Raw genomic sequence first — 12288 nt, forward strand, 5'->3', positions numbered from 1 at the left:
GCTTCGCTGACATTATTACATAGAACAATGTGTGCAGGTAAACACAATGGTTTTACTCAGAAGTTTACGTTCAGCATCATTTGACGTATAATTTATTGGATTAAAACGGTAAAATCATTTTTGATATTTATTTTAAAACATAGAGGAAAATATCTTGCACTTAACAAATATTCATGATATCAATCACCACCAATTTTGTTCAGCGTTGACAGAGTAAGACTGGTGGGGCACTGCAGGTTTTGGACCAACAAAACAAACAGGTAACAAATGTCCACTTATAGACGAAGACAAGGGATTCAGGAAAATAAAGCAAAACAGACAACACAGCAGGACAAACTGTAGTAAAACACACAAAGAGCTTGGAAAAACACATTACACTGAACACTTTATGGAACTGATCCACTTGAAGAAGTCCAGGTCATTTGAATTAGCCTGGTTAAAGACAGAGACAAGGAGGACAGGGGAGAGGAACACAAAGACAATGCATCAGGAAAAATCTATGAATTTGATTTGTTGAGGACAAACACAAGACAGCAACAGAATTTATGTGGAGGTAATGAAATCACACAATCCCCCCCTTGCTGTAAGTTTTAACAGTTTATGGTGTTTTAGCTGGGCTTTCATGCACCAGTTGTAAACCTTTCTTCATTCCTACCTTTATATCCATTTCCAAGGGCACCGTTCACTCCGCCATATTTGCCAGCTTGCTCTCCTGTGAAAAGATCAACCCAGTTCAGTGTTATAAATGTGCTCAGAGGGAAACTGCGACAGTGAGAAAAAGAGGCTTGAAAGCTAAGTTAACCCTTGCGAAAAAAGGGTTTAGTCTTTTATTAGAGGAGTCAGCCAACTCATTCTGCAGGCTCTGCACCCTTGAGTGGAAAATAATCCATAATGCATGCAGTTATACTTTTGGCGTGAAAGCAATTTAAGTAAAAGTATATGTTCAGAGCATGTAAAAAGAGCAGTGGTGAGTAGAGTTCATTTTCCAAAAATAGCTGTACCTCGTTTGTTTTACTCAGGAACACAATGCGCATGTTTGTAAGCACAGTAATATTTAGACATGTGCAAAACCGCGCAATAATTAGATGTGATAGCTATTTTGTAGCACAGCAAAATGTGCAATGCACTTTGTGCTGCCACAGTAATCTTATGCAAGAGGACTTGACTAATACGGTCAACAGAAACAGCCAAGTGAGTGGAAGTTGATCATTAAGGAGGAAGTCTGAGGGTTTCTTGCTTACCCAAGGCATCTTGAGTTGCTCCCAGCTGTGCACCGTAACCTTATCAAACACAAGCAAGGAGGTTACATTTTAAAACAGAGAAAATACAAAGAAAACATTTTTGTTATGATTTTTTGGGACTGTGAGAGTAGCTGGAGGAATGTGTGCAGCTTTAGTATGTACTTAAAAATTCAAATAGAGAGATAAAGATACAATACTAAAAATACTTATTACTGTCATGCTCATGCAGTCACCTCTGAATATCAATATAATGTACTGTTGTGATAAAAGATACACAGTAGGGGTCTTGCGCATTGTGTAAAAGGATGTGTGTTTGTGTGTGTGTGTGTGTTTCTCTTGCGGGTGAAACAATGCATGGAAATTGACCTGTTTGTTGAGCTCCATATCCTGCACCAGGCCCTGAAACAACACAAAACATGTTAATAGTAGTAACAATGACGAGACACAAACATGCACAGTTCCATTTCATGGCATAATCTTATTTAAAATCAGAAGACATATCTGCTGTCGGTCCCATAATGCAAAGACAGAGAAAAAGAAAGCAATAATGTTCAGGGAAAATCTGATATCTATGGCTGAACTCATGACAAATAAAAACTGATAGAAGGCTCCTTTGTTTATTGTTTGTGTTCTTAATTAATTAGCATCGTGATCTGTTTTCTCCATCATCTGTTTTACTGAGAGTTCCAACCGCATCGGTGCTAACCTGGTTCAATAAAAAATAGCCAACACTTTGCTGCTTCACAGCTTAACCGTTATTTTTCCATCACACAGTTTCTCACACTTTATAGCTCACATGAACACTCACCATATTTGTTGGCGGTTTTGGTGCCTTCAGCAGCGAGGTTGAGCTGCTGAGCAGGATATGGGTAGCCACCATCACCTATAGGTGGGGCGGGTGGGGTGGGGGTGGGGGTGGGGGTGGGGGGGTGACAAATCCGTTAAATGTTTAACTGTTCTGTTAGCTATGATGTTTTGATCAACAGGATGGGTGAGTGTAATCTAATAAAATGAAAATGTTTGCATTCACTGGAGACAGGAGTCATTGTTTGCTGGAGTTTATTCCTTTTAACCAATGAGGGCTCGTGTGTTTCTATTTTTGCTTTTGAGCCATAAAGTATTCTGAGGCCCATGAAACTGGGACAAAAACATCAATAAACTCACATGACTAAATCTCATTTACAAAATGTCACATAAACAATACACACAAAAGTGTTCTGATATATGAAAATAACAAATGAGATGGACCAAAAAAAATGGGCGTCCATTTTTTTTTTCTTTTTATATCTGGACACCTTGGAGTGTATTATTACGCTGACCATGGTCACTTATTTACCACAGGCAAAAAGAGACACCATGTTTTAATCATTTGTTTACTCAAGTTGTACTAGAACAAAATCCACTGGTATTGTGCTTTATCAAAAAGAGCTGCTGCAGTAGTTGCAGTTGTTCAACATGTTGAGATATGGCTCTTGTTTTCATTCTTGAAGAGAGCTGATGAGAGGGTTCATTCCACTCACACATCTGTGTGGTAATTATATGGCTGGAGCCAGCAGTCAGTTAGCTTAGCTAAGCAAAATGGCTGAAAATGAAATTTTCCAGCCCGCAAGCTAAAAAGATTAGCGTGTCCTCTAAAGCTCACTATAAACACATTATATCATGTTAATTAAGTAACAATTTGCTGTTTAATAAGGAATTACGCTGTATTTTCCAAAATGCCAAGCTAGTCCATTAAAGTATTCTTTTTGATAGAAAGACATACCTGCAACCACAGATTCAAATCTCATACTATCTTGCTTACACCACCTAAGTCTTCTACTCTGTAATGTCTATGTAGCTGCCTATGTTTCGTTGTTGATTGTTTCGGTTTTATTTCTAATGTGTTTTTGTGCTGCTGAACAGGAACGTGCTGAAAACCAGTTTTTAACTGAGTAAGGGAAATAAGCTAAATTTAACTGTACCACACCTGATGTTAGAATAGAACAGAATATATCTTTATTGTCCACCAGGGTGGAAATTTGTATGTCACTTTTAAATTATTTTCTGTATAAATAAATGAAATGACAGTTATATTTCATGCTGTAGTAGAACAGAGGTCTAACAGCTGAAGGATGTTGAATTGTTCTTTGACTTTAGTGACGCCTGCCAGCCAATCAGAAACTATTTTCAATGGCCCCAGTAGAACTTCTTCGTGTATCCATAACACAACTGTAGTCTATTTCAGATTACAGTTGCAACTGAAGTTGCAAACACAAGAAACTCTTACCCTCCAATCCAGTAGGGATCACTGGAGCATTACCATAAGGGACCTGAGCAGCTCCTGCTCCTACAGGAAAAGGGAAATAGATAGGCAAACTGAGTCATGTCTATTCTCTCTGTTAACCCTTCCACCTCCACATGCCATAAACCAGCCCTGTGCTAGCTGTACTAGTTCATATCTGACTCATGCATGGAAGACCACATTGATGGAAGCCTGACTAATAGTGTGACAGGGGGATGAGGTCATGTCAGCACTGCTCACCATATTTTGCACCAGTTGAGTCCAGTCCTGCACCAAGTGCTCCTGAAAGATGATAAGAGAAAAGGGGCTCCAGTGACAAACATGACACTCAAATGTGGTCCTCCAAACCCCTACTGGTGACAGGAGATATGCACGTCCTCATACTTGTATATGACCGTTAATATTCACAGTTTTAAACATGTTACCATTGTGAAACAGTTGCAGATGCACCAAAACTACTTGGTTAGGTTTAGAAAAAAAAGATCATAGCTTGGCCAACAATAAGAGAGTTTGTTACTATATGTAACATAATGTGTATAGATGTCACTTGACATACTATATTATGTAGTTAAAAGGACTCAAAGCTGACTTTTGGTTTCACAGGAGAGACAAACAGTGGCCTCCTGGGTGAGGGTCCTGTTGTTTGACCCATCCATCTACTCAAACTACCCCCTTATGCAGACTTTCTCACTCTTGATACTATATCACCCAATTTCTCCCTCAGCTCCTGTCAAAATTACCAGCAGAGGGGTTGTAATAAGCTGCACAAACCAAGTGTGAGGTCATATATTGGAAGTATGTCTCATTTTTAGCTGCTTTCATGTTGCATCTGTGTTCTGACTGAAACTATGCCGGTATGTAATATATGATCGAGTTACAATTTACTATAAACAAGGATAAATCATCACAGAGCCTGCAGCTTTGCATGCTGAGAAGTGTTTGTTCATGTTACCTTTCTCATTAGTTTATTTGTAAATTGTATGTTTTTGAGTGTGAAGCCTTTTTGGAGTAATTCATACCTGTAGTATTTCTATGTGCATAACAGTAACAGTGTTTGGAGACCAGAGATGCAGTGTAATCTCTGATGGTGCTTCATCCTTTTATCTCTTATCATACGCACCAGGGACTTGTCCAGCGTAGCCTCCTGCACCGAGGGCTGGAAAAAAAAGAAAACACATAAACATGCAGGTGAGACATTGTTCATCTATTAACTGATTCACTTTCAAATAAAACTGGGTGAAAAGCGTCTAGATGAGCACTAAATCAGAAACCACCAGATTAAACTGGTCAGTTTCTATAAATAAGAGACAATAGCTACACCCAGTGGATAAAATACCACACTGGACATGTTCAGCAGAGGACGGCCTCTTATTATTTCAGCTGTAAAACGTCAGAAGTTAAAGCATCTATGGGTTAGTGCCATCACCTGTTATGGGTTTGAACAGGTTATAACTCCCCAAAACTGTTACCTTCATGCTTCCCTGCTTTGTTCTCAGCACCATCAGCTAACTCTGAAGGGTAACCAAGCCCTGAAACATAGTTCTAATTAGCATTATAATTATGTCTGCGAACTTATGACTCTCCAAGTAGACTGAATTCTCCTTAAGCTTCTTTATTTTGTTTTCAAAAATGAAACTCACCAGCCCCTTGACCATCGCTGTAACCATTTCCATAACCTGTTGAAAGAAGGAGCTATATGTGAAAATATTTAAAAATAATATTTACCTTTAGAAAAAGAATTAAAAGCTCATCTTTTGACTGTATCTGACATTTCTGACTGTGATCAAAAACAAATAGAAAGCACAACTTTAAGAAAGTCTTCTACATGCATGCGAAAAAAAAAAGCTTTTGCAACGGCGCCTCAGAAAAAGAACAAAGGAAGTCACTGGGAACACAAAGGATCAGCCTGTCTTAACTAAATATCATCACTACTGTCAGTGACGCCTTTGATGCAGATTTCCTCTGACACCACACAGAATAAAAGGTGATCCTTGGTCTGTGGAGGCAGACAACTCACGTTTTAAAGATAAAGGTTGTGTTTTTATATTTAAAGGAACAGTGTGTAGAATTTAGTGGCATCTAACTATGAGGATTGCACATTGCAATCAGCTGAAACTTCTCCCAAGCATTAGCTCTTGGTTAGCATTCATTCAGTGGACATTGTTAAGGAGATTTTTACCAGGAGTTATCTGTAGAGGTCTCTTCCTTTATCAAACAAATGGACTAAGCAATTTAAACAGGTAAAAACACTGATTTCACATCACATATCAGTGCTTCTCCAATGCTGGTCAGCTTGTCCCAGATTGGCCACTAGCTTAGCACCCGTTAATGTGTGCTCACCTTTTTTCTGATCTTGATATTCAGGGGTGTTTTTTTCATTGGGAGCTGGATTATCTACAGACGTCTCTTCCTCCCCCAAACAATTGGACCCAGTGATTTAAACCACTAAAAACACTGACTAATGCAGTTTCAAAAAATCTGTTTTTTCTGACACTACTTGTCGCTGTGGGGCTGTTAACTACGGTTAGTGAGGGAAAAATGCAAAATGCAGGCAGTGCAACATGGTGGTGGACCCTACTGACAAAGATTTGCTCCCTGTGTAAACAGCTCATTCCCGGTCACATAATTCATCATTCATTTTAAACATTGAATTGCATTAATTGAATTACATTAAATTCCATTTCTGCCAATATATTCCCCTAAATCCTCCACACTGGACCTTTAAATTGTCATCTATGTTGCCTCCTGTAACTCAAAGTAATTTGACTGGCAGAATATGAATCTCTGTGTGCATGTACTGATGAGTTGTCACTTACCATAGCCATTTCCTCCCATGGCACCCAGGTATCCTGTTGCTCCCTCACCATAGCCTGTGATAACAGGAATTTAAACATATTGCATAAGACACAGACTCTCATTACCTTTGCATTTGTTTACCTAAATACATCAATATTTAACTTGGGTCAAATATGAAACATGGAAAACTAACAGAGAAAGATAATATTTGACTTCCAGGCACATAAAAAGAGGAGGAAAAGGCATCCACAGGAGAATAATCTAAAATGTTTTTTGAATAATCTTTTTTTTGATGTTTTGTTGTTGTTTTTTCACAAATCACTATCAATTATTCAACAGAAAGGTAAAAAAAGTAACTAAAGCAGCTTCTCCTCTGACCTTTCAAAGAAAGTGAAGGTGAACTCAAACAAAGCTCTTTTTTCTAGAAAGACTCACAAGCAAATGATCGGTTTACAAGGCAAAGTAGGAGTAACAGCTGATTTTCTGCTGAGTGACATGTGATCTACTGTGTGTCCTCAGCACAATTTAGCATATTCTAAACAGTAAAATGCCAGTGGAGAAAACTCCTGATTCTCTTGTTTGCAGACAAGCTTCTGGGGTTAGGGCACTGGGTCTGTGGAAGAGGCCCTTCAAAAATCAAAAGAGTACAAACTGGCATCAGAAAGGAGAAAGACACAGTGGTTGAATTACTCCTCACCTGGCGCAACACCTAGGGGATATCCACCCTGTCCAAGAGCAGTAGCAGCTGAAATTTATTTAAGAGAGAAAGAGTAAGGAGTTAAGACATGGTGCAAAAGTGAAAAAGATGAGAGCATAAACCCTAAATCAATCATAGTAAATAAAAAATGAATAGCATGTACCTCCAAGTTTGCCAGCTGCACCACCCAAGTATGCCCCCTGTCCCAAACCTGTAGGCAGTGCAGGGGAATCCTTTACAACAGGTAGGTTAAATCTACACCAGTATCTCCATCTGCTGGCAAGAACTGTTTCCTCTTTTATGTGTCACTGCCCAACATTACCTGCTCCGTAGCCTCCAGCGCCCAGGCTGGCTCCAAGATAGTTTCCTGCTCCACCAAGATAACCTGTGGAGGAAGTTAACGCAAGCTCAGCAAAATCACCTGTGATGTGTTGTGGACTGAAGGGACATGATCCCTGGTTTGTTTTTATAAAACATTAGTGCCAGCATTTATCACTCTGCTTATGTCTGAAAGTCAGGTTTGAATCCAGATCACACTATTTAACACATGACAAACCTGGGACATAATATCCTGCCTCATTCAACTGTTTCCATATACAGAAGTTACAGTGGCTTCTGTTGATGGAGTGTCGGACATGTGCAGCTGACAGCAGAACAAAAACCAAACACACGCACAACAGACTTCAACTTGTTTGCAATGGTTGGATGTTTTTTTGCACCCTCTTCACTGGACACTTTCCTGGACTGAATCCCAAAAAAACAACACCAGATGCTGAATCTTCTTTTAGCATCGCTTTGCAATAACTGTATAACTTCTACTCTATGTGGGTCACTTATACACTTTTTTCTCCTCATTTTCTCTGTCTGGTATATTTCACAGCATAACAAGAAATACAGCAAGACTTTAAGAACTTTGACCTAAACCTCTTTGTCCTAACAACTACATCAGTGATTAAGAGACCATCACCTGAATCAACCCAAAACAAACATTAGCCTTTAAATGCACAACCCAGGGTATCACTGGATAACACAAAACCGTCCATAAAGATATGTTCAAAGGACAACAGAGATGTGCCTTTGTCTTTGGGACTTTGAGCTCCCGAAGGAGGAACTTTTTAACAGAAGACTTAACTCATTTTAGAAAATCCTTTCAAAACAGGACTGCATTCAACAACTGTATAAAACATGTGAAACTGTTACAAATAAGACCAATACATGGCATAGCTGAAATAAATATATATTAAAGTACATATTTGGTTTGATACAGAAAACAGAGAGCAAAAAACCAACACATCACTTCTTATAGCACTCAAAGGTCCTTGTGCAGTTGATTTAGTGTCCTCCTGCTTGTGCTCTTATTTTGGAGCAGTGAGACTCAAGAGCACAATCTATATTGTCAGTAAAGAGCTTCGGACATCTTAATTTATCCTCAGTTGTTTATTTGTATATCAGTTTCTCATACTGTGTTACGCTGAAGAACACTGTTCTTGCATGCCTCCAGTAAATGAGAAATCCAAACATAAGGGTCCACATTGAACAACAGCAAAACTATTTAAATACAAACCCAAACATCTCGTGCAGTATATTCCAAGTCTCATTTGTCCAAATAAATGAATTTTCGCTAAAACTATACTGTAAAAAAAGCGCAACTAAAATCCATGCAAAGGTGAAATTGTAATTATATATAAAGGACACTGCTCAATATGCCACACAATGCACACAGGCTAATGGTTTTACCATTTGTAATGCCACCTCCCAGCAGTAGGCACATGACCTTGAAACCACAACAACTTTCATAACTTCTTAACTGGCTCACACAAAGCAATCAGTTATATGTAACTGATCAAAACTCACAGACTCTTCAGAATTCACACACAGACAATCAATATTATTTAGCTTCAGTATCACACCATGTAGCTTCAGTATACTGTAAGTGTTGATATTCAAACCAGTCTGGCGAGTGTGCATTGAAAGTATAGATAATGGAGGACATGCGGTGGGAACCATGTGAGGCATGCTGAAAGATGTATAGCTCATTTATGCACTCAATTAATCTCTATGGAAAAAAGCATATCATGATGACTAAACAGCAAATGTGCCCAGTTGAGATTGTGGGCACATAACTGTTATGTCAGTTTGGAGGAGGAAAAGCGTAATTTAATATGCCGTCTCAGTGATATGGAAAACGATAGTAGAAATTAGTTCCTTTATGTTTTCTGTTGTCCATTTCACTGGAAACTGTACAATATATTGATTAGTAAGATAACAGCATATTGATTTAGTAAATATGAATGATGTAAAAAGACTAAGTTGGTTGTTCACATAAAAGACATTTATAGTAGCCAGTTACTTGGAGAAACTGTTAGCTGACAGGAAAAGTCCTTTTATCAGGATAAAGTGTTGGTATTTAGCAGTTTTTTTTTAATCAATTTGAAGTTTTACACATAAATATGTTGCAGAAGAATACAGAAGTACTTTACAATGTTGTAACTTAACTGCACTTTTGTTATTATATGTTTAAGATGCATGTTTTGATTTGTAATCCCATATGGGATGGGACACAGACATAAATAGCTCAACTCTAATCATGATCTAAAATGCACAACAGCATTAAAGAGGCAAGCAAAAAGACCTCAAGGCATGAAAAAACAAGAGGACCAAGACAAAACTGGTGACAGAGCAACGAGTCTGCAGCTACTGTCTTTAGCTTATTGGTGAACAGGATAATACAGGATCGACATGAGCACTGCTCCCAAATGTTACTGCAGCTGCCAGCCAAACGTATCTCTCAACAGTGTAGCAATGAGGAATTATCAGTCAGATACTCAAAAAAAACCAAAGTTTTTGTAGAGTCTCTACTTTCCAAAGACAACACACACCTGATAAAAGGTGATACTTGTAAATGAAGACAGGAATTAAAAGAGAGGTGGGAGATAAAGAATCAAATAAATATGAACTATTTCATTTGTAATTATTCATTTGGATAATGGATAAGAAGTGGGATTTTGGGGGAAAATATAGTGGAGATCTCAGGAGTGAACAAAGAGACATTATGACGGTGTATAAAGACAAAGCTTTGCTCTTACTTGTTGCCTGGTTATTCCTCCCAGTCTGTCCTGGGATACTGAGAGCTTCTGACTCAGTGACATCACGTTCGGCATGAGAAAGGTGTTTCGATTTCTGACCATCAGCAGTAAAGCCTTTAGCTTCTTGCCCTTCTACTGAGGCAAGACCCAAACTCTGGGTTCCAATTGCACCAGGGATCACCAGTCCATAGCTACCCCTTCCTTGTGCTTGAAGAGTTAGAGAACCATGATTAGGATTTTCAACAGCAAAAGACCCGCGGATTCTAGGCCCACTTTTCTCTTTAACTGCAAGGTCTCTGACGGCCTGCCCGTCTGCCACAGGGGATAAATAGCTTCCTGTTCCCTGACCTTGTGGAGCAGAGAATATATTACCTCTGCCATCTTGAGTTTGTGGAAGAGGCTGTTGATAGTTTCTCTCTCCTTGTGCTTGTGGAGTTGCAAGTCCAAGATGTTTGCTGTCCTTACTGACATGAGGCTGGTGCACTAAACCCTGAGTCCTCTGTGTTTCTGCACCCAAAAGCTCATGGTGATTGATTCCTAACACATCTGACAAATCACGAGTGGATCCACAGTTTGGGCCTCGCTGATTTTGCTGGAAAGATAAATCTAAGCCTCTTGCACTCTGTACCTGAGAGGATGCAGAAGCCAGGTTTCTGCCTTTTTCAAGAGGCAATTGCTGTCTTACACCTCCAGCAGCCAGTGCGGCTCCATGGTTTGCTGTGCCTCCTCTTTCTAAGAGCATAGGCTCATAACCGTCTCTTCCTTGTGCTTGTGAAATAGCCAGACTAAGACCTTTGTTGTGTTTATCATAGGGTGTCAATGGTCCATGTCTGGATGACTTAACTGCGGGGTCAAGGCCTTTGCTGTCTCTTCCATGTGGCAGTAGAGCAGGTCTAAAGCCAGTTTCTGCATGTAATTCAGTAGCAGTAAGTATATTGCCCTTCCTCATGTCGAGCACTTTGGGTCCAAGAGTTCTGCTCTTTTCTCTCTTCAGATCTTGAACAGCTTGGCCTAGATTGGCCATCTGAGGTCCACCCAAATCTGCTGCAGACACACCTGACAGAGAAATATCATCAAGCATTCCATCTTCTTGGTGGTTCAGAGACAACAGTGTTTCTTTAAGGGTCAACAGCACACTGTTGTGGCCAGTGGCAAAAATATTTACTGTTCTGATTTTGAACTGATGTGTGTATCAGAGCATCCAATGCAATATAACACATCGTCTATAGAGTGATGGGTACTCAAATGGAAATAATTCAAGACAAAACGGAGACAAGACAAAATCCATTATGGCCCGAAATTAGTCCAGTTTCACAGGACAGAATCATCACCATAATTAGGAACTGAGACAACAAAGAGACAACACACAACTGAAGCCATATTTTGGAAGGACACACGTAGTACTTCTCACTGAGTCAGAGCAATGACATCAACACATGGCAACACAATGTTGCCACTCCAATTGATGAAATGCCATAAAACACACCAGTGCAGCACAAGACAAAGACACCACTTGACTCAGATGGCATCAGTGTGTGACAAAGACAACTGACAAATGAAGCTTGGTAAAACACTGATGGGCCAAGAAAGCAGAAGCCTACAGTACACAGCAAAAGTTTCAATAGAGAAAAATGTTTCTCTTCTTGACACTACAACGTTTTTATTCTGTAATCCATTTACTGTGAACCAGCACTGTGTGCAGAATATTTTTTAAAAATGTCATGGTTTACTGTAACCTGATATTTCCCAAGAATAAAGCGTGTGAATAAATTGTCATGGGTCCAAATAGATTATACAAGTGATCAAAACTTTAGATTCTGCAAAAATGATTACATGATGTTATGGTGCAAAATGCAGTTTTCACAATTATGACCATCGTAATTTAACAAGCGGTCAAGTGTGTATTTTGTTTGCATCACCCCTTTAGCTCTTGTAAACCACAGCACTTAGTATTCCACAGATATCAGCTTTCATTAACTCTGATTAACGCTCTGAAATTAAACTGCAGTAATAAGAGCTGGGGAACTCATGCAACATGCAACACAGGCGAAACACTGATAGACACACAAAGTCACATATCAGCTCTGTGCACGCAAAATGAAACAGTGGAGCTGATGACAATGGTACAGTAGAAAGATGTGACTTCATGCAAACAAAAGCCAGCATGAACTCAACATCAGTAAATCA

At 39.3% G+C, this 12288-nt stretch overlaps 1 protein-coding gene across 3 annotated transcripts in view; it reads right to left on the reverse strand.

Moving 5' to 3' along the window:
- LOC121957255 (glycine-rich cell wall structural protein 1.8-like) overlaps window positions 1-12288 on the reverse strand; it is a 48842-nt gene that overhangs the window by 26225 nt on the left and 10329 nt on the right. For all 3 annotated transcript variants that reach the window (XM_042505807.1, XM_042505806.1, XM_042505805.1), the window contains 12 exons: window positions 7338-7400; window positions 7179-7226; window positions 7016-7063; window positions 6339-6392; window positions 5163-5198; window positions 4643-4678; window positions 3763-3804; window positions 3508-3567; window positions 2050-2124; window positions 1608-1640; window positions 1242-1280; window positions 656-712 (listed from right to left, as the gene is read on the reverse strand). In XM_042505807.1, coding sequence (XP_042361741.1) covers window positions 656-712; window positions 1242-1280; window positions 1608-1640; window positions 2050-2124; window positions 3508-3567; window positions 3763-3804; window positions 4643-4678; window positions 5163-5198; window positions 6339-6392; window positions 7016-7063; window positions 7179-7226; window positions 7338-7400 — 591 coding nt within the window. The remainder of the gene's footprint in view (window positions 1-655; window positions 713-1241; window positions 1281-1607; window positions 1641-2049; window positions 2125-3507; window positions 3568-3762; window positions 3805-4642; window positions 4679-5162; window positions 5199-6338; window positions 6393-7015; window positions 7064-7178; window positions 7227-7337; window positions 7401-12288) is intronic.

This window comes from Plectropomus leopardus, chromosome 17, assembly GCF_008729295.1.
Source record: "Plectropomus leopardus isolate mb chromosome 17, YSFRI_Pleo_2.0, whole genome shotgun sequence".
NCBI lineage: Eukaryota > Metazoa > Chordata > Actinopteri > Perciformes > Serranidae > Plectropomus > Plectropomus leopardus.